Here is a 21,941-nt window from a genome sequence, read left to right as displayed (position 1 = left end):
ATTTTGGGCAAACATTACATAATGGCGAATGACGGCTTAATCAGTTCCTGTCAACTTCAGATTTGTGGGCTTTGAACAGATTTTTTTTTTCTGTGTTGATTTAAAAAGAGGGGTTCGAGTGTATATAAGGACCTGAAATAACAAGGATGGCTTTCTCCAGACTCATTGCTAGTCGGGCTTCGCATGGGGCGAAAACCCTGCTCAAACGCTACCAGAAACCACTGATTTTTCGGGCTACAATGGTAAGTTATGTCATCGGTTGGCAACGGTACCGGCTTGTTTACCTGGCATAAAAGTAATTATTTACCATAATTTATCTAATAAGATACAAACAAGCTAAAATCAATAAATACAAGTTGGACGATTAAGATTCTATGTGGGCTTTGACCTACAAGGATATGGACCCAAGGCCTAAGGCTACTGAATCTAATTATTTACAGGCAGACTTTCGCATTGAAAAGGACACTTTTGGGGAACTGAAAGTGCCCTCTGATAAATACTATGGGGCTCAAACAGTGCGATCTACCATCAACTTTGCAATTGGCGGAGAGTATGAAAGAATGCCAGTAAGTACATTCACTTTATGTTATTCATGTTAGGACAAAGCTACTGGGAGCAATGAACTTATATAAATACTTGGCAACTTTTTAAATCTGTAAGATTATTGATTTTTTTAAACAGCTGCTTTTTCTAGATAGTCTTTTTGGGAATCATCTACTTTTCTAGATTAGACCGCAATTATAGATGAGAAAACATTTAAATCTGATCTGTTCGTTTTAGTACCCCATAATCACTGCAATGGGTATCCTGAAAAAGGCGGCCGCCGAAGTGAATAAAGACTATGGTCTGGACCCAAAAATCGCCGAAGCAATTTCAAAGGCTTGTGATGAAGTCATTTCTGGAAAGTTGTACTGCGATCACTTTCCTCTGGTTATTTGGCAAACCGGATCAGGCACTCAAAGTAACATGAACACTAATGAGGTAAGCGAATATTATTTACATTATTCTAACAGGCACTTTGCAAGAGCAGCTACGTACCAGTTTCTTATGAAATATTTCAACACTTAAGTTGTTTATGAATTTAATTGGAATTGAACAACAAAAGCTATGGAACAATGGTGATTCAGCCTAATCTTGAACACTGTACTGTCGATTGAAAACAACTATAATAATGCTTAAATTGCATAATTTCTTTGCACCATGTGTTTGTGTATGGCAATATTTCAGCAAAAAAATCCCAATTATTTTAGCAAATGCAATGTAGAATGCACAGTATTTCAAGCTAAATATAAGGCGGGTTTCGTTACAGTATAAATATCGAAACGATCAAACTTGTTTGTGATTTCAAAACCTTTCCACGTCATTTCTTTTGTTTGTTTTGGTAATTGCGCGTTTTTTTTTCATTTATTCGATTCACATTTCTTATCGTGTCATATATGTATCCAGATTATTCGTACATTAGGTAATTAAAAGTTATCAATTTACATAAGCTGTTTTCAGCTGGTAATTAGTTGGATTTGAGAGTCATTCGCACTAAACACTTTTTTAAATTCAATTTCATTTCAAATATTTACATTAGGCGTGAGAGATAATTGAGAGATTAAAAGTGAAGCTTATTGTGCTATTTCCGGAATTTTTTCGCTTTGTATAGGAAAATCCACACGTGTTTAACAGCAGTTATTTTTTGACGCCTATAAAATAAAATAACAGAAAGTCAAGACTATTAGAATCAAATGTATGAAGTTATCAACTGACTTTGCATACTACTACTACTAAATTGGAAAATTCTTTAACACTAATATAAAGCGCGTCAAAACGAACGCAACTCAACAATGTTGTTTTCTGAAAATTTTCAGGTTGTTAGTAACAGGGCAATCGAAATATTAGGGGGCAAGTTAGGTTCCAAAACGCCAGTCCATCCAAATGACCATGTAAACAAGAGCCAGAGCAGCAATGACACATTCCCTACTGCAATGCACATTGCGGTCGCAATGGAAGTAGAACACACACTTTTGCCAGGTATAAGTTTTCGCATGCGAGATTTTCTCTGTTATTCTAGTGGAAAATTGCAATTGCAGGCTTGCAAATGCTGGGAGATTCGCTGGACAAAAAGGCGAAGGAATTTAAAGACATTATCAAAATTGGACGCACGCATACCCAGGATGCGGTTCCTTTGTCCTTAGGCCAAGAATTCAGCGGATATGTCACTCAAGTGCGATTTGGCATCGATAGGTATGAAGAAAAGGCAATGAGTTTTAAAAAATCATACTTCTCGGCAAAGTGTTTTTGGCAGGAACGCAGTACATTAGCATTTAATCAGACGTGGAACTTGCCAGTCAGATAATGAATCGAGAGTTTGCGTACTTTTTAAAAGAGTCTTGAGATCAGCTTTAATTGTTGCAAAGGACTCATAAAGCAATGCTTCTGATGCATTTGGAACTGGAAAGGTGTAGTTCATCACAGCGTGTTCCTAACAGTGAAATGGTCAATTCGTCCAAGAATTGCAGAAGACTCGCGCTATTGAAAGCCACCATAGGATGGGACATTCTGTCTCATCCGCCATACAGTCTAGACGTTGCTCATTCCGATCATTGCTTGTTTCACTCCCTATTAAAAAGATCACAAACTCATACACGCAAGAAAATTGTGATTTGTGTTCAAGGCGTGTCTTGATAAATATCTTTCAAAGGATTTGACGGCATGTTACTTTACATAATGCTTAAACTTTTACGACGAACTAAAATCCTGCATTATTTTTGCATAAAAAATTAAAACAAACAGGCGTCTTAAAACGGTTCTTTATCACTAGCTAATCACTATATATAATATAACAGCTAAAGTTTATAAATTGTTCCTTTCATCGTCAATCTATAAAGTTTGTTTAATTATCAGAATTAAAACAACGCTGCCCCGACTTCATATGCTGGCCCTAGGAGGAACTGCAGTAGGAACTGGATTAAATACCCGAAAAGGATTTGCTGAAAAATGTGCAGCAAAAATTTCCGAATTGACCGGATTGTGTTTCGTTACTGCACCCAATAAATTCGAAGCTCTCGCTTGCCACGACGCTTTAGTGGAAGTTTCTGGGGCCCTGAATGTCATCGCTTGCTCTCTTATGAAGATCGCCAATGATATCAGGTAGAATTGAGGAACTTAAAGTGGATATTAATTGGCATGATTTTCTGTCTTCAGATTTTTGGCTTCTGGACCACGATGTGGCCTCGGCGAGCTAGTTCTTCCCGAAAACGAACCAGGCAGCTCCATTATGCCTGGAAAAGTAAACCCTACGCAATGTGAAGCCGTGACGATGGTGGCCGCTCAAGTTATGGGCAATCATGTTGCCACTACTATCGGCGGATCGAATGGTCACTTTGAACTGAACGTATTTAAGCCAATGATGGCAGCCAACGTTCTCCGATCCATCCGCTTGATTGGCGACAGTTGCAAGAGCTTTACTATCCACTGTGTGGATGGAATTCAAGCCGACAGAGAAAGAATCGATAAGCTGTTGCATGAAAGTTTGATGTTGGTTACCGCATTGAATCCGCATATTGGCTACGATAAAGCCGCCCAAATTGCCAAAACCGCACATAAAGAGAAATCCACCCTGAAAGCCACAGCTATTAAATTGGGTATTTTGAATGAGCAGCAATTCAATGACTGGGTGAAGCCTGAGGAAATGTTGGGACCTAAATAAATTATTAAATCATATTATTTATAACTGTTATTGATTTGGTAATACTACTATTATTATTTATAATTATTTGGTTATTAATGTGTTAAATAAATTTAAAATTATTTGCTTTAATCTTTGTCAAATTGCGTATAATATCAAAGGTCGCATCAGCTTTGGCCTTTCTCGATAACTTGCTGGAACAAACAGCAGTTTTATCATTGCAAAGATGAGGGCCAGACTAGCAATAACTGTTCTTAATACAGTAAAACGATGTTATCATTCACAGGAGGGTTGCAAAGTAGGGCTTTTAGGGGTCCCTTTCGAAAAAGGACAAACTAAAAAAGGTGTAGCCGCTGGCCCGGAAGCAATAAGAAAACTGGGCTTAGTGGAAAGACTCGAGGAAATCGGTAAGTTGGGATAGAAGCCAATCAATAATCATCGTTCAGAAGGATAAATTAACACTATTTTTAGAAGGAAAACTTGATATCAAAGATTACGGCGATGTGTGTTACAAAATCGCAACTGATCTAAAAGAGAAAGATGTGCCGAATATGAAGGAATATGCCCACATAGCGGCTTGCAACCAACAAGTATCGAAGACAGTGGAAAAAATCATAAATGAAGGGCGAATCTGTGTCACATTAGGCGGAGATCACTCGCTCGGTGTTGGAACGGTGGATGGTCACATAAAGGCCAAAGGCGAAAATATTTGCGTTTTGTGGATAGACGCGCATCCGGATTTAAACACGAACAAAACATCCAGCACTGGAAATGTCCATGGAATGCCTATGGCCTTGCTAGCCAAGGAATTGTCTGATTATTGGCCCTATTTACCAGGAATGGACTGGCAAAAGCCGGTGATTTCTTTAAGACATATTGCCTACATTGGACTGAGATCTGTCGACTCTTACGAGCGATTAGTTATTGATAAGCTTGGTAAGAAATTTCCCAATTCTTACTTGACCTACAGTTGAAGAACTACGTTCATTTACAATCCGAACAAATTTTAGGTATCAATGCATTTGGAATGGAAGATATCGAAAATTATGGCATTCGAACCATCGTCGATATGGCTTTGAATAAAATAGACCCCGAAAGCAACAAATCCATACATGTTAGTTTTGATATCGATTCCCTGGATTCTTTGGAAGCGCCAAGTACTGGAACATCAGGTAAGACTTAGATAGCGACTAGCGAGAATTGCTGATGATCAAATTTGCAGTTAGAGGAGGGATGACTCTGAGGGAAGGAATCCAGCTAATGGAAATTATACACCAAACATGTAGATTAGGAGCTTTGGATGTAGTCGAGGTAAATCCGAGCATTGGAAGCGAAGCGGATGTAAAACGAACAGTGGACGCAGCTATTCATGTTATCGCAGCAGCTTTAGGACATTCCAGACGGGGTCTCAGCCCCAGATCAGGAGTCCTGCCCCTGCAAACCTTCCCTCCCAAGTACCAAGAGATTTGAACTATCTGTTTCGCTTAAAATAATTTATTTACAATAGAAGTACATTTCGAATTGCCTTTGCAATTTCCAATCAACATTAACATTCTTTATTGCTACCAACAAATTGTTCTTTATAATTCAAGCAAATGCTTTTATCACAGGTTGCAGTTGAATTATGCAGAGTGGCAGCATTTAAAAAGGCAAATATATTCGAAATATTTGTCTCGAATATTTTATACATACCTTGACCTAAATTATCTGAGCTTCCATTAATGGTTTATCCAATATGAAGCGATCAAACCCTAATCGGGTTAAATCTATTGTTTGAAATTTGCCATCCAGGATCATTTCTGCTACTCCTCGCCCGATTGCTGGCGCTTGTTGGATGCCTGCAATATTAATTATTGAGTCATTTTATTGGTTTTTCTGTGGGTGTGGAAATGCTGACCATGCCCACTAAATCCTGTAGCCAAATAAATGTTCGTGTAATAAGGATGTGGTCCAACAATGCCGTTTTCATCAAATGTGTTGTATTCGTAAAAGCCACTCCATCCTCCTTTCACCTTTTGAAGAAATCAATTGAAAAACTCTACAAAAGAATATGAAGATAATTACCTTGATGGCATTAAATGCTGGCACTCTGTGAGCTAAAACTGGCCATAACTTTTCGTGAAAGAAATCATAATTCACTTCCAGATTGGTGGTTTCAGGTTCTTCGGATGAATCAGGCGATATTCCACAGATAAATCGGCCTCCTAAACCATCTCGTCTAAAGTAGGCTCCTGTATGATCAATGGTCATTGGGGTGTTTAGTCCTGGGGGATCTTTTGCGCAATCAAAAGTATAAACGTATCGCTTTCTAGAACAAAACTAAGACTTAACGAGCTGTTGAAATCGAAGGCAAATTTGTGACTTGCCGTGGTTCTACAGGCAGCCGCAGTGAGAGAATTCCTTCTCCAGTTCCAATTTTAATCAATTCTGCTACTTTACCCGAATCAGCCCCAGCTGCAATTATACACAATGCAAACTCAATAAACTTGTGTTCTCCATTCGGCATTTTTACCTGAAAATTACTTTTTTTTGTAGCTACGAGCGGCCACTACGTAATCGAAGCGATCTTACCACTAATGTATTACTCTGTTCTAAAGTGGTTTCATGAATGCCCTCTATAACAAGATCTTCTCTTTTTTCAAACAAAAAGTCCACAACTTCCCCGTTGATATACTGGACCGCTTTTTCTTCAGCCCCTTTCTTCAGTAGCTGCAACAACGGCCATGGATCAAACCAACCTTCCTTCTCTAAACCAAGACATCCAACTGCCACATCGTCTACGTTTATCCAAGGAAACCTGAAATTCGTATAAAAAGAAAATTTAATAAGTGGTTTGAAGACAAAAAAAAACCCTTAAGAAAATAAATAATTTTTAAAGTAAAATTTTTAATCCACGCGGTTGAATCAATGAATTTACCCCATGCAATTAGTGGGCAATTTCTGACGAAATAAGCTCATTCATTAGCAAAATTAGAAAAGCCATCAACAGAAAAACATACTCACTTTAGGGGCAAGAGTCGTTAAATATAAACAATTTATCATTTTTTCCACACTGACCTATTCTTTAGTTGTTCCCGTGACAAAACAATATTCACTGCTCCCAATTCATTTTGTAATTTGCTGTTATCTATTAGCTGCTCTGCGCCTTCTTCACTAGCCAACATAAGATATCCATGGGGTGTAAAACATACGTCTGCTGATGGTCCAAAGCGATCCTTCAAAGTCCTAATAAACTCCGCCCCAAAAAGGGACATCTGAATGTTTTCTGGTAGTGAAAACTGCTGCCTTAAGCCACCAACCGACAAAGCTGTTGCGCTGTTTTTAAACTGCAATTACATTTGGCTGAACCAAACCACTTTTTGCCTATTAGGAGAATTCTTACGGTTAAGTCCTTGTCTATTACCAAGACTTCGAAGGAATTTGGGTTGGTTTTTTCCTTTAGCCAGTAAGCTATTGAGCTGCCAATTGCGCCTCCTCCTATTATAATAATATCGGCATGGACCGGGACTCCTTTAACAATTCGCCGTGGCTTAGGGTTGGTTAATTTATCATAAAAGTTTACTACATCATTCAACAAAACTCGTCCAGTTCTGTAAAATGGGTTTTCCATCTTTTTCTCATATTTGAACAGTTTTGTGCTTCTACTGAAGGACTTTTTTATCAAAAATCCTCTGGCAGTAAGAACTCCTACTTTTCCGAACAACATCTTGTCTCAACAGTTACTAAAGTACAAAATATTGTCATTTATATCTGGGCACTTGTGTTAATCAATTAAAACACTCACAAGTATTATTTTTTTATTTTGTAGATAACCCGACAATGAAGTCGGAATATAAAGGTTAAAGATTATCTCGTCTTCTGTATAGTCTAGTTTGACCTTTTCAAATGCAGGGTGGTACTGGTCGGCTTTCGATCGCTGATTATAGTGCTAGGCGTGGCATCTAGTAGCGTGAACTACTAAATTAAATAATTTTTTATACTAAAAATTAAAATATAATATGGCCTTGATTGCTCATGAGTAATATTAGACAAATTGCTGTTAAGTCGGCGACTTTCTATTTTTAATTCAAACTTTATTATATAGGGTGTTTCAAAAAGACGCAGCAATAACATTTTATAAACAAAGGCCTAGATGTATCGTTTTCAAGATTTACTGCTAATATTTTTTAATCATGATTTCTGACAAAATGTATCCGATTTCAGGTTAATGTTCATAACATTGTCCTTTTAAATATGTTTTTTTTAACAAAGCTGTATAAACAGATGTTTTCCCAATTTAAAATTAATTTTAGGTCAATATCTTAAAGTGAATAGACAGAAATTAAAATTTGGAACTGAAATGGTCAAAACATGGAATACCCTTACTGTACTGTATAGTTTAAAAGAAAAAAATATTGGCAGATTTGCGATTAAAAGTTCTACATCAAAACATAAGATGATAAATGAGAACTTAACGCGCATTTCTCTATAGTGAATCCAAATATGATTAAAATATTGTTGGTGAATTTATTTATTGTTGAACCAAAATTTTACGAACACCTTTACAATGACTCAAAATTCATATAAAAATAAATATCGTGGAAATGAGAATGTACATAAAACCTAAAATTATAATAAAGGTTTAGGTAAAAACATGAAAGTTTAGTAAAATTGATGAAATATGTCGACTGTTTTAACCGATGTATACCAACAAAAATAATTCCAAGTTAGCAGCAACTGCAAACATAGAACCATTTTTTAAATGATTTGAACTGAATATTTCTCATGAATGAAACTCAGTTTCCTGAAACCAAATGTAAAATAGGATTATTTTATAATGCACTATTAAAATTACGCATTAGTTAAACATAAATAGAACATTCATCAATTTGAACTATTGATGTACACATTGAAGATTCGTCTCTTGAGGATCTTCGTCATCGCTTTCATACGCGGCGCCGCCTTTGAAGTTGGAATTTCCAGAAGTTCTTTCATTTGGATCATAGTCAACTAAATCCACTTCTTCTACATGTTCACCTTCTGGCATAACAAAAGCTGGTTTAGGAGGCAACAAGCCTTCCAACACCTTTAAAGTTGGCTCAGGCACAAAGTAATTCTTAGGGAAAGCAACGCTAAAAGTGATGAACAGATTTCCTTTTTCGAAGGGGTTTTTGTACATTGGCATTCCTTCGCCTTTCACAACTTTGGTAACATTTGGTACAATAACATCGCCCCCTGATTGCCTAATGTGAAGCTGGCGAGCATCGAGATGATCGAGTAAAAACGAGAACCCACATAGAGCTTCTGTCAATGGTATTGTGTGCTTCATATGCAAATCATTTTCACGCCTTTCAAAAATCTCATGAGGCGTCTGTTGCAAAACAATGACAACATCACCAGGCTCGGGCACATCAGGCTGCTGATCGCCCTCTCCTCTGAACAGGATTTTCTGATTGTTCTTCATACCTTTATCCACATGTACGTCCAAAACTTTCGTTTGAATCGTTACCTTTTTGCCTTTGCATTTACCACACTTGTCTTTGTCTTTGAATACTACTCCACTGGCTCGGCAATCAGAACAAGGAGATTGGACCTGGAACAGATTTTCATAGTTAGTTCAACAGTTGAGAAATTGTGAGTAAATCGAGCTCAAGTTATTCATTCTGCCACAAAAAGATTATGCTGAGATGCAAGAGTCCATTGATGTATTCGAGATTCGTCATTAAGAAAAATAAAATTTTCAGTTTTTATGATTTCTCATCGGTTCATGAAATTGATTTGGCTTTGAATTTATCAATTGAAGTCGTTTCGGGGCTTTGATTTTATCAATTCCTTCTATTCCGAATTATTACACTATCATGTTTGTAGAGAAACTAGAGGGAATTTTTTGCATTATTTAAGAAAAACATGCTGTTAAAAGAGCGATACGAAACATTTGCAAAAATTGCAGCAACAGCAAACAATTAATAAATTTGGTAACATCCACACGCAAATGTAATGTAAAAAAGCCAGTTTAATTAATAAGCCCCCTTTGCTGCAAATTTTTTAAGCGAATTGTCCATCAAAGCCTAATAACTAGAGAAGTAATTAAATAAATTCGGGATTAGAGAATAACACTGAAGATAGGGAGGAAACTATATAGACCTGAAATACCGGAACAAGTGTGGCACACAAAATATACAGCCGAGAAAAAAATCAAAATATATTTACCTGTTGTACCATGCCTGGGCCGATAGCCCGGTAAGTGAGTTTCATACCACAGCCATTACAAGACGTACATTTTCCAGCAGGCTGCCCAGATTTGCTGCCAGTTCCATTACAAGTGACACAAATTACATTCTTGCTTAATTGTAGTTTGCATGTTTTACCATTGTACAGGTCGTTCAAGGAAACCTTTAAAGGATGGACTGTGTCTTCGCCACGCTGTGGCCGCCGACGTCCCCCAAAGCCTCCGAATCCGGCAAATGGACCGCTGTTTCCGTAGAGCTGCGAAAACAGATCGTGGGGCGCAAAACCTCCATCGTCATGGTGGCCTTCTTGCAGCCCTTTGATTCCAACTCTGTCATATAACTGTCTTTTCTTTGTGTCCGATAGAATTTCATAAGCGTAACTAATTTCTTTAAATTTATCTCCAGCTTCTGGGTTCTTATCAGGGTGGAACTCTTTAGCTAATTTGCGGTAGTTCTGAAACACAAAAAAGGAAAATGTGAAGATTCACGTTGTTCAATTATTGTGTAGCCTTGAGAATTTGTCTAAAGTTTTAAGCATTGCATCATCCCATAGAGCCAAGGATTTCGGTGCCGCTTTACACGGGAAAAGGAGAGTTACTTACCTTCTTAATTTCGGTTTCAGATGCATTTCTATTTACTCCTAAAATATCGTAGAGCTGATTGTCTGCCATCTTTCCAAACCACCGCTAACAGCCACTCCGTCAAACTGAAAGAAATGACACCCGCTAGACATGTGTCACACTCTGACTTGACACGAGGAAGTGTGGTTTTCGAAAGTGGTACCATCTGAGCGTACTATTTCACACTACAACTGTAGTGATATGAAGTAAAATATTTGAAGACTACAAATAAGTATAATAATATAATAATCGTAGATTAGTATAATCGAGAATAGCATAATCGAGATAAATAAACGTATCGTTTTATGTCAAGGAATTGGGTAAATGGAATGACCAAATGTTAGTTAATAAATGTTTATTGAGATAATTATCACGTAGAGTAACGGGCTACAAAACATTGAGTTCATTTAAACAAATAGAAAATTCATTAATAACGGCCACTCACTCAATCTCGTCTGCTCTTATCCCACTAAAACAAAAGAAAAATACACAACGTTCCCGCTTAATCACTCTCATCGTCCCCACTGGCGTCGCTTGCTTCAGGTGAACTGAGGATTTCCTCCTCATCTTCAAGTTCCTCATCGCTTTCTTTTTTCTTAGATTTTGATTTGCTATCGGGTTTCTTTGGTGCCTTTTTTGTGTCTTTTTCATCATCACTTTCCTTCTTTCTCTTAGTTCCCTTTGCATTCTTATCGCCGGCATCAGCCTTCTTATTATCTTTGACGGGTTTCTTCTTTTTGTCCTCGTCTGAACTGCTGTCCGACTCCTCGATAAATTCTTTGCTCTTAAAGGTTCCTGAGTTACTCAACTCTGGCACTTTGGTCGCCGACTTTTTCGCTGGTTTTTTCGAAGTTGCACTCTTGGAGGAGGATGATTTTGCGTCCGCGCCGCCTAAGAATGGAAAACAGTGAAACTACTAACCAATTGCTATTAGCTTTCTATTTACCTCCTGATGCAACGTATTCGGCCATGGCCTTCGTGTATTCCTCCTTTTCTTTAGCTGCTTTTTTCTCCCATTCACTTTTATCCTTCATTTCCCTCCACATTTCTCCACCCTTTTTGGCTATTTCCGTCACTTTGATACCGGGGTTGTCTTTCTTTATTTGTTCCCTACTAGCATTCAGCCAGATCATAAATGCTGTCGACGCTCTTTTCGGTTTATTTTCATCCTTTTCCTTTTTCTCTCTACGTTTTATTGGTTTTGATGAAGGGGCTTTCGTAGGTTTCTTCTTTTTTTCCTTTTTCTTTTTCTCCTTTCTTTCACCCTCATCTGAAAGTCATAGTCAGCTACAGTCAGTTACAGCAATTCGCTTGTTGTTATTTAGGCGTGAAACTCACCGGAAGCATCTTCGTCTTCATCGCTAGCGCTTGAACTTGGGTTGCTATCAAATTCTTCAGCAACGTCACTGTCCCGCTTTTTAATCGCATCTGGATCGAAATCTTCATCTGTGCTCTCATCATCGTCGTCATCGTCGTCGTCTTCATCTCTTTCTTGACCTACCCGGGTAAGCAAATTAGTACAACCACTTTAAATAGTCGGCGAAATATACCTTCTGCTTTCACGCGCTCCAGGTAGGCATCAGGAGCAGCTTCTTCATCGGAATTTCCAAAGTCATCCTTATAGGAAGCTTTATCCTTAAAAAAAATATTTGCCATATATTACAATAATGCTATTTCAAATTGATAGATTACTTACTCCTTTTCCTCTGTTTTTAATGTTGAGTTTCTTCGACGTGATGAAATCATACAGTTTCGAATATTCTTCCTTTTCAATGCTGCTGAACGTGTGAACAGTGCCCGATTTTAACTCAATTTCGAAATCAAAGGATCTCGTGCTGCCTCCACCTCTGGCAAAGTTAACGGAAGCGATTTCCTCAAATCGAATGTGAAGTGGAGGTTTATGCACATAAATAAACCCTCTTTCAAGTGGATATAAAAAGCCAGCAGCTGCTTTGAATGAACAACCAATTGCAGGTGTCCCACTATGACTAGAATGAATGAAAATAAATTAATTATCCGAAATTAAACAATCACCTTTCTCAACAGGACTATGGAATTTTTTTTTAACTTTTGGCCCTCTTGTCTTAGAAAACATCCTGCATAATTTATGTAACTTTACTTACCCTATAAAACTACCGGGTCCCGTAAGTTTTCTTCCTACAACATGCTTCATTATTTTGCCCAAAACTTGATAGGTAGGTCCAGACACTTCCTTCTCAAGATTTCCTTCGTATTTCTCCTTCAATTCTTCTCTGAAAGAAATAAAATTATTCGATATTTAAGAAACATACCAATGCTTTATGAACTTACTCTGTAAACGGTAATTCTAGTGATGTTTCGTCTTCTTGGTTAAAAAGAAAAACAATAAAATGGTACCTAGTTTGACCCTGTTTGATTGGAGGATCTAAACTAACAACGAAGAACATTTGCCTGCCATCTCTATGGGGTAATATAAACAGGCGCAGCACTGTGGTTATCGGTATTTTGTAATCAAAAGTTTTACCGTGAAGTTGGAAGAACGACTGATAAAGTTTTATATCATATCGACCACTAAAAATTGAATTGAAAATTTGATTAAGTAGTGCAGATTATTTTCAAGAAAGCAAACTAACCGAGGGGTAGTACAAAGTAAGTCCCGAAATATTGCTATAGCGTCTCCTGAAATACTTATAACACTTGCTTTCGACATGACCTGTTCTTGGAAAGCTTCCACTGGATCAGTATCTCCAGCCAATTCACTTGCTGGAATGAAGAAACGCATTTCCATCAGGCTCACTGGAGCATCATCGTTCTACAATAAGTAGTCGGTCATAATCTGGTCAAAAAATGTTACCCATTTGCTTTACCTGATGAAACTCCATTGTAATTTCGTTTTTTCCAACAGTACACTGAGACACATGATTTAAGGGCACTTCAAACGCACTTTTATCGCCAATATCGAAACTTAATACCGAACCGCTAAACTTGGCTGTGCCCCAATTCCACCCCTTAAGACTCAGTTCCTTCTCTAGCATATCGATTTTATAAGAATTGGAAAAGAACTTTGCAATTTTTTCCTTTTCGGACTCCTTGAATCCAGCATATCTGTGTAGGGTCCCATTTTTCAGAAACACCCTAATGCCCCAACTTCCGGCAAAATTCTGGAAGTTAACAGCTTCGAATTCAGAAGCAGGAACTTGGTCCACTTTGCCTGTTTTGCTGTTTTTGAAAATGATACTCTGGTCGGTCATTTTCAGTTTTCCTGGTGTCTAAAATTAAGAAAAAAGTGAGAAGATAGTAAAATATTTTTTCATCTTGATGTTTTGCCAACACCAAAGAAGAAATTAGATGGTTCTTAAGATGCAAGCTATTTGCATTTACTGGGATATTGCAGAGCAAGAGCCGCAAGTTACAAAAGGCTTAACGGCTGATGAATGAGAAGAATCAATCAAACACTCTGAGATTGCTCTGCTTTTGTAATAATAATCTATTATATCCGCATTTTCTTTTCACGGAAAGTGCTTTAATTTTATTGTACTTAAGAGAAAATTAAAAAAATCGCGAAACTCCGCCAGACATAAAGTGCATGAGCACCCTTAAATTATTTCGTAAAAGTAGTCGGTACACTTCTTACCAAAGATCCCTTGATCTCTGCAGATATGTCGGAGTATTCCAAAAAGTCCATATTAGATCGTTACTTTGGATCAACACGGTAGATACAATAAAAACTTCAAGACGCTTCTTGAACTGAAGTAATAGCAATTTGAAATTAAACTACCCGGTGTGCTTTTTGTTGCTAAACGTTTTCAGCAAGTTGTTAGACATTGAGGTTAATGACAACCATAGATGATGACAATTGACGCTATAATGGCGGGATTTTCAAAGGAAGACCGCGTTCGAAAATGTATCGTTGACATCTACAGATCTTATTTATAACTAGCAAGTAACTTCTCTAGTGGGATATGACATAGATTAGATGGTGTTGCAGGCACTGTTCGGTTATAATGTGAAATAATAATTAAAGAAATATCAAATAACAAAAAACATATTTAGTTTTTTTCGTGATTTTTATACATAATTTTAGTATCTTTTAAAATTGTTCAACTTGGGTTAATAAACACAATATGCAAGCAGATGAAGTTAAACATAAATTTCCAAAACTTTAAAAAACGTTTCCGTTTTTTATAAATACAGTGTTGCTTGTCTTCGTTGAACTGTTTATCATAATTTTAATTTCATTATTTTAAATATTTCTCTATCACTCTATGAGCCAAGGCCTTCCAATGAATTCATCAGTCCTATGACATCATAAGGTGCCTTATAGGTTGCGTTAGTTACCTTAGATCTTCACATGACGCCTTTATGACCTTATAATGAAAATATTACTTAATTTTGTCAGCCATGTGATGTAAAGGAATGAAATAAATATTTTTCTTCACGGAAGTCAATTTCTTTCGTCACCAATCATTTGCGTCTTTTTAATTTACTGATGGTTTATTTCCAAATTACGCTTTTACACAAGGTTAAGAATCAATAAAGTGAACCATTCCAGGAGGTAATTCTTTGCTGAATAAAAAATGTAGTTTCGCAGTTATCTTAGATCACTTAAGCCGTCAATTCAAGCAATTCGTCCGGCGCGTACGAACTGACACATCTTCAACCAATAGAAACACTTTCGTGTCATCGTACCATCGTATGTATATCGTATGTATATCGTACGTATACGTACGGTCGCATGGGACATGGGCTTTAATCATTAGGAAAATGTCGCGATGAAATGATGACAAAACATTAGTTTTTCCTTAGAAACAAGTAGCGAGAGAATGATAAAATGTTGTGGATCTGTTACGGTCATCTAAATTTAGGTACTCGTGACAATTTCAAATTTTTAAGATTTATAAATTAATTGGAAAGTATTGAGATAAACTGGTCTTTTTTGCGTTTCTGAACTGAACTGAAAAGGCGATTTAAATAATATAATTTGGGAGATATTTTACTAAATGAAATTAAAATATGTTCAATTTTCTAAGGTTTAAATTACAAAGAAACCGACCTGTGCTTAATTGCTCTTACCGCATACAAGCGCGTCGTCCAAATATCTGTCAATTTCTCCACCAAACTAGTACATTGATTGCTATACTGACAAAGTACTCAAAATAATGAGAAAACCTCCAAAATGTCTTGATAACACTGTAAAGTCAAAATTGTTTTGTGTCATTTAGTAGGCGCATACTAAGGGGCCGAGTCAGATTGACAGCACACGTCAGAAAGTTTGCGATATAAAAAGCCGCATATTCCAGCTAAAAGCTAAACTCATATTCCTGATTAAGGAAAAACCGTAAAATCCTAGAGAAAAACGGGCTTTTATCCGGAAAAATATGTCGATTTTTCGAAATCATAATGGCGCGAACCGCCCAGGCACAAACAAACAGGAACTCGAATAAAAATTCACGAAAGCAAGCCAATAATCATATAAAATTATACACGTTTTTAAAGAAATATTCACTTTGCTTAAGACGCTTTTAAGATTGTGAACTTTTAAATCTTACAGCCAACAGTCTGTCTGTATTGCAATACGTAAAAAATCTTTATTTGTCGTTTCTTTATCTAATTATCGAGGAAGGTTCTGGCTGATTTAATATGTTAAAGTTTAAAACGAGTAACAGACACAAATAAAAGGGGATCACGTCAACTACTTAGGTAGGTACAGTTTTAACATGCACGTTTGGAATCAGTGCCAACTATTCAGCATTAAAAATTACTCATAAATTGGACCATTAGGGCGGGAACGTTGGAAATTCTTCCAACTTGTAGTTCAGATACCTACCTAAGGTTCGCTTCGTTCCCTAATAACAAGTTAATCTAATTAATCGAGCAGACAATGACCTCAGTGCGGCTTAGTCAAAGCTGACTTAGCTCGTTTGACAGGTTGGCATTTGACATGTTTGATTGTCAAATATTTTGACAGATTTTTTGAGTGATTCTAAGCAAACGTGCTGTAGTGAGAGTTGGAAGCTGGAGCGCAGCTAATACGATCCAGATTAGCTTCAGATGTATGCTCCTTGACTATTCAACTAACATCCAGAGAATTGTGTGCGAATCAGGAATTTTCTTTGCATGAGGTGCTTTGGAACCTTGATGACCCCATCTGGAAAAAGCCTGGCACCGCATCAAAAATCTAATAGAAGATAAACAAGCACGTTGCGAGTTGCGATGCTTTTCCGGATTAACTTCTAACAGAAACCAAATAATCCATCTTGTGTGTCCTGGATATCGCGCTCGACGTGGTGACGCAAGAACATTTGAAGCCGAAGGCGAAGCGAGTGGGAGCACCGAGGAAAGCGGGCAGCCAAACTTCGCGCAATCGAGAAGTCGATGGCGTTTTAGGTGTTCGCGTTTCTTGCGTGAAATTTCTGGATCAGCAACCAGTTGTCTATCCAGCCCATTCACTCGGTAAGTCTGCACGCTCAAATCTAGGTATTTTCACCTCTGGCCAATATAGAGGCTTTATTACGAATGCGTCCATTGGACGTGAATAGCAATAGAGCCATCCGCGTCATCATCCAAAGCCCACCGCATATAGCAATTAACATTCGTTTATTTTCATTAAGAGCTAAAACTGTTCAGTGCCTGCTGGCCACATGCTCTAGTTTAGTTGATGGTTTAACCTATATAGTTTAAACAATTTATGCGGTTCTTGTTTTTCTACAAAATCAACTCTTCGTAACGTGCGTTCGTATAGGTTTTGCGATAACACCGCTTATCAGCTCGAGGTTGGATAAAATCGAGCGGCGCCAAGGGGGAGTCCAACTATGGTTACCTAAACTGAAATCATAATGAGTACAATACAATGTCTGACGCTATTTAGGACGAAGTTCATTACATGTACATTTCTATTGTGTTTGCAGTTTTCGTATTGGGGCTCTTGCGTTCAGGTTCAATTTCTGGATCGTCCTCCACTGTAGGTTGTAGGGGATCCTCATTCATGATTTTATTGATCACCCTGTATATTAGAGGATTTGTTCAAATTTTACAAAAAGTTCTGAGTATATTGCACTTTCTGACGTCGATAGCGGGAAAATGGTTAGTTGGAAAAGTAGACGTTGTTTGCTCAACATTTAAAAACAACACGCAAAAACATTTAGTGCGTATTTAAATTTAACAGAAAATTAAGACGTGTAACAAGAATAAATAATAATTTAACAACTTGGAATTTTCACATCAGTGCCACCTCTGTGACCAGTTTCGGTTCTATCAGCTCTCATCAGCTGTGTTTAGCATGCAATCAACACTCCCGGAGCCTGTAGTTATATTATCTCGCTCATATGTTTACATATTATTTCTTTCTACTTCTGGATCAATTAGAAGTCTTCGACTAAACTCGACACAAAGTTGTTCAAAATAATCAACAGTAAAATAAGGCGTTTGTAAGTCTGCAAACGTTTATACTTTAAAGGCGCTGAAAAAACGGCATTGAAATCCTCTCTTCATGGATTGTTCAGACACGATTTCGAGATCTCTTCAAGCACAATAAACGCGAAATTGCCCGTTCGCTGGATGGAAGCGATTTTATGCGCCCCCTATAATTGGAAATTTTGGTAATTAACAACCCCATTCTCATACATACTTAGGTATAATTTTTAATTGCGCGATGCATGATGCGCTTTTTTATAAATTTTTGATTCTAATATTTTCATTCTTGACTGGTTTAGTTCTCTACATTTTTTTGCTATGCCGCATTAAAAATATTGGGCGTTTATGGAAATTATTTATCAACCTTAGTAACTTTTGGTTGCAATTCCAGTCTTAGGAACATCGACTCGAAAATAACACCTGATGAACCACTAAAATCGCGGAAGAAATGCTGTTTTTTGAAGATCAAATCACATTTAACATCATCAACATTTAAATAACCACTAAAACACTCGTTTTTTTAAAACCTTGCAAAAGCAGTTTGTCTACTTCGTCTCTCTTGATCAGAAAACTTTATCTGAAAGTTAATGTTAATATTTACCTACATCTACTTCTGTTTTTTACCTACCACTCTTGGGATTTGCAATAAAAAAAACAAATTCATTCACCTATTTCTTCTCAAAAACTACTTTCCAATAGAATTAAACTGACTTAAAAAAATATTCTTTAAAGCAGCTTTATTTGGTACAAAAATTGCCTGCTGTCCCAAGTATAAGCCCTTTCTACAATCTGAAAGTTGCTGTAGTAGAATCAAAGTATTTTTAAACTATTTATTTCTTTAGGCTAATTAGGAATTTCTAAGAAAATTCGTTGTCGTTTCAGCATTTTTTTTTATTCCAAACAATCTAATGGTATTTCACTGAATTCAAAAGTTTCGCGTGCAATTACGACCAACGTCCTCAAAACCAATGCACTTGTATAGCATATAGACAGAGACTTTTCTCTATCTAAAGAAAAATGCATGAAATATTAGAAACTTGGTTTAAAATAGTCACTGGCATATTTATGTTTAATTAAAATCGCTATTAATAAAATTAAAAATGGAATCGAACCACTAGATCCGTTTATAGAATTTTCATTAATTTGAAATTGAAAAAAAAACTAAATTTTTTCTTGGTGTTTTGGAGTCATCTCCATCTCCGTTGGTAGGAACATAGAAAATATAGAGCTAATGTGGGTTACAACCTGAAGTTAGAACAGTTTAAAGCACTTTATATGAAATGAGGCGTCATTTTTTCTGCGTTTATTTGTACAAAAAGTGTTTAAACGTGCTATATTTGAAGTGTTATGGGTTTGAGCAGGTTTTTCAGCGCTCCAAGTACGATATACTTACGGTATAAACAATTATAGCAATCAGAAAACATTGAACTTTTTGGGGAGGTAATTAAAATGCCACAAGTTGATTTAGGCAAAGAATGTGATTCGAAAATAGATATTTCTCAGGTAAACAATTGCATTTTCGGTAGTTTTACTACATTGCGCTTTCTGTTTGATCCAATATCCAGAATATTGAAAGCAATATTTATCAGCGACGATGTCAAACTCTATGTTTCTTTATACTCGTAAAAATTTGATCTTGAAAGAATGGTAACACAATATGCTTTTCTATTGTCCCGCAGCTATTTAGAGACTTCTTCAGCTTATTGCTGTTGCTTATGGTTTTTAAATAAGTACATATTTAAGACAAAGTTGACAACTTTTCGCTTTTGATTAGCTGTAGATCTTCAACAGCAACTTGCTCATTATTTAATAAAAATTAGAAAGAAGAAATATTTTTTAGAAAGTTAAAAGGTCTTTGGGGCTCATTAATGAAAAAAACTGATTACAATAAAATCGTTCTGCCTTGCGTCCCGAAGAAATGTCGATTTGGAAGTAGACACTCACTTCGCAGGCTTAAGTTAATCGAAATGCCGATTGGTGGGTTTTGGGATCGGAAAATTCGTTTTGCTAGAGTTCCGCCCATATCAGTCTTTATACTCCAGCTGTATGAATGCTAAAGAACTACAGCGGAAGTTCGTGCTTGATAAGATACGCAAAATATTTACCATAACTGTTTCGTGGCCAAGATAATAATGTAGGTTTGTACAAATCGGGTTGGTTATGCTTGCACAGTTCCCATCAACACTTTTGTTTCCGATTAGGCTTTTGGTTTATTACAATTTTGTCTTAGCGGAACCGCCTGCCTGAACAAATAACAGACAGTGTTTTTTTGTTTTTCTCTCTGAGTTAAAGCATAAAGCGCTTCCATTGCAGATTCAAAACCACTAAAAAATTAATCCGAACTATCGATAAATGGAACCCTTTGTCCACATTGGCGTGCTCCTCACCCTCTGTCCTGTTGCAGAGGGGTGACATGGGATAACTTGCTGCGTCCTCGGCAATCGATGATTTCGCTACCACCTTGCCACTTCTACGGATTCCCAACAAGCTTGTGTGTGGATCGATAGTCCATGAAGACTACTTTGGTTCATGTTTGTGTCATTCTGTAATGCGACCGAGTCTTCTATTTCTTTTACTGATTGCCCCGGAAATTCACTTTTATTTCTATGGATTCCTATAAGATTCTAACAAGGGTTGGGTAGTCCAGTTGAATGTACAAAGAGAATATGATGATGACAAAATAGAATAGTGGGTTTTCGAAATTTTACAAGTAGCAAAGCCGCAGGATTTTGTGGTTATTATTCTAGTCATTATTTTCTATTAATGCTTTTTGTTTTTTTTCCTGTTAAGTGTTCTTAATTATTCACTATCATTAGATAATTATTTCTCCACCCCGGAGTGAAACCAGAGGGATGAATTGGGAAAAATGTCGTTTTGCTGGTTCATTTTATAAAAGAGAAAACTGAAGCAGAAATGCACTATTTGATGTGAACATTTTCTCAAGATATCAGAAGAATTATTTTTGCTCTATCGCCTCCAAATGTCTACTTTTTGAGCAAATAATGTGTCCTCAATTTTGTATTTTTTTCCAAAACAACCAAGAGGGTTGAATGTTTCATTTGAAGCCATTTAAATAGAAAATCTACCCCTTTGAACAAACTTCATGTAAAAACAGAACAGCGTTTGAAATGTTTGCATTATTTTAATTTACAAAAAGTTATCATTTTATTATGTTTATTTATTTATGGTTTTCTGTTCTGTTCTTGTTTTTTGTCTGAGACTTGGAAATTAGATTGAACGTAATGGTTTCTATTACGTTGAAGGAAGCTTTTCTCAATTTCTCCTCGAAGCCACCTAGCAATTGTATTTCGGAATCAGATTTTAGAAATTTCAGCATTGATTCATCACTACCTATTTAACAGGAGAATTAATGAAGAAGCATTCCACTTAAATTTTCTTTGCTTGCGCTCCAATATGAATCTATCAGTGGCTGAATTAATAATTCTTCCTTCCATCCTCTCCTTTCTCCGGCAAAATCTAGCTACATCTCGATATTCTTATTATCTCGGTTTTCTATGACTTGGCACTTAATTAATACCCGGATCTATAAGTCAACTTAATTCGCTTCTTGTATATCTAATGGACCTCAAATGCAATCAATTTCCATCATTTCGTTGCCATTCTAGAAACGTTCCTTTCCATGAACTTACAAGTTTCCATTCAACTGTTCGAATTAGCTGAATAATTTTAACAACAGCCAATAGGAAGCAGCGAAATGCTTTGAAGGTGAATTTTTACGAATCCACGTCATTTATTGAGGATATAAACGAGCCAAATATAAGAACTTATGCGCTGAAATATGTTGTAATCGGCATCATTACACTTCTTGTAATATTGAACTAGTGATAAGATAAGAGGTTCGGGATATTAATAATTCAGGTCTTTAAGCAATGTTGGAATTTCGTGCTGGCACCCATTTAATCCGCCAGATAAAACCAAATTACCTTTCAACTCTTTAAGTTTTCTTTGTTCACAATTGATGAGTGATTAATATCTTATCTTCATTTATTGAACACTAATCTTGTTTGTTTTCAATTGGACACA

At 36.7% G+C, this 21,941-nt stretch overlaps 6 protein-coding genes across 7 annotated transcripts in view; 3 read left to right on the top strand and 3 right to left on the bottom strand.

Moving 5' to 3' along the window:
* The first annotated feature begins 20 nt into the window (after positions 1-20).
* On the top strand, positions 21-3,808 carry LOC109546688 (fumarate hydratase, mitochondrial). The gene is made up of 7 exons (XM_019917742.2): positions 21-242; positions 441-566; positions 781-981; positions 1,857-2,019; positions 2,079-2,232; positions 2,893-3,138; positions 3,193-3,808. The coding sequence occupies exons 1-7, from the start codon at positions 147-149 to the stop codon at positions 3,695-3,697; spliced, it is 1,491 nt and encodes a 496-aa protein (XP_019773301.2). The 5' UTR covers positions 21-146; the 3' UTR covers positions 3,698-3,808.
* A 43-nt stretch (positions 3,809-3,851) lies between these two features.
* Positions 3,852-5,201, top strand: LOC109546691 (arginase-1). The gene is made up of 4 exons (XM_019917745.2): positions 3,852-4,083; positions 4,148-4,612; positions 4,687-4,848; positions 4,899-5,201. Exons 1-4 carry the CDS (start codon positions 3,903-3,905, stop codon positions 5,144-5,146), a joined length of 1,056 nt encoding a protein of 351 aa, XP_019773304.1. The 5' UTR covers positions 3,852-3,902; the 3' UTR covers positions 5,147-5,201.
* Positions 5,155-8,107, bottom strand: LOC109546689 (FAD-dependent oxidoreductase domain-containing protein 1). The gene is made up of 8 exons (XM_019917743.2): positions 7,461-8,107; positions 7,059-7,398; positions 6,734-7,002; positions 6,248-6,473; positions 6,043-6,188; positions 5,741-5,984; positions 5,574-5,688; positions 5,155-5,514 (listed from the first exon to the last, which is right to left on the bottom strand). Exons 2-8 carry the CDS (start codon positions 7,380-7,382, stop codon positions 5,375-5,377), a joined length of 1,464 nt encoding a protein of 487 aa, XP_019773302.1. The 5' UTR covers positions 7,383-7,398; positions 7,461-8,107; the 3' UTR covers positions 5,155-5,374.
* Positions 8,108-8,170: 63 nt separating this feature from the next.
* LOC109546690 (dnaJ homolog subfamily A member 2) lies at positions 8,171-10,653 on the bottom strand. The gene is made up of 3 exons (XM_019917744.2): positions 10,488-10,653; positions 9,866-10,339; positions 8,171-9,248 (listed from the first exon to the last, which is right to left on the bottom strand). Exons 1-3 carry the CDS (start codon positions 10,554-10,556, stop codon positions 8,550-8,552), a joined length of 1,242 nt encoding a protein of 413 aa, XP_019773303.1. The 5' UTR covers positions 10,557-10,653; the 3' UTR covers positions 8,171-8,549.
* A 190-nt stretch (positions 10,654-10,843) lies between these two features.
* On the bottom strand, positions 10,844-14,350 carry LOC109546756 (FACT complex subunit Ssrp1). The gene is made up of 10 exons (XM_019917858.2): positions 14,119-14,350; positions 13,352-13,753; positions 13,118-13,296; positions 12,816-13,055; positions 12,629-12,757; positions 12,202-12,493; positions 12,056-12,140; positions 11,844-12,002; positions 11,452-11,775; positions 10,844-11,396 (listed from the first exon to the last, which is right to left on the bottom strand). The coding sequence occupies exons 1-10, from the start codon at positions 14,167-14,169 to the stop codon at positions 11,008-11,010; spliced, it is 2,250 nt and encodes a 749-aa protein (XP_019773417.2). The 5' UTR covers positions 14,170-14,350; the 3' UTR covers positions 10,844-11,007.
* A 2,146-nt stretch (positions 14,351-16,496) lies between these two features.
* The window catches only part of LOC109546707 (zinc finger protein 91), a 55,777-nt gene continuing 50,332 nt past the window's right edge, over positions 16,497-21,941 (top strand). For both annotated transcript variants that reach the window (XM_019917780.2, XM_019917776.2), the window contains exon 1: positions 16,497-16,937. The gene's annotated coding sequence lies outside the window, so the exon portion shown is untranslated. The remainder of the gene's footprint in view (positions 16,938-21,941) is intronic.

The sequence above is a fragment of the Dendroctonus ponderosae genome, unplaced genomic scaffold, assembly GCF_020466585.1.
Source record: "Dendroctonus ponderosae isolate FM_Combo_2020 unplaced genomic scaffold, Dpon_F_20191213v2 Dpon_F_20191213_3, whole genome shotgun sequence".
Classification (NCBI taxonomy): Eukaryota; Metazoa; Arthropoda; class Insecta; order Coleoptera; family Curculionidae; genus Dendroctonus; species Dendroctonus ponderosae.
The sequence above is the reverse complement of the archived record's forward strand: the minus strand, read 5'-3'. Positions and strand labels throughout refer to the sequence as shown.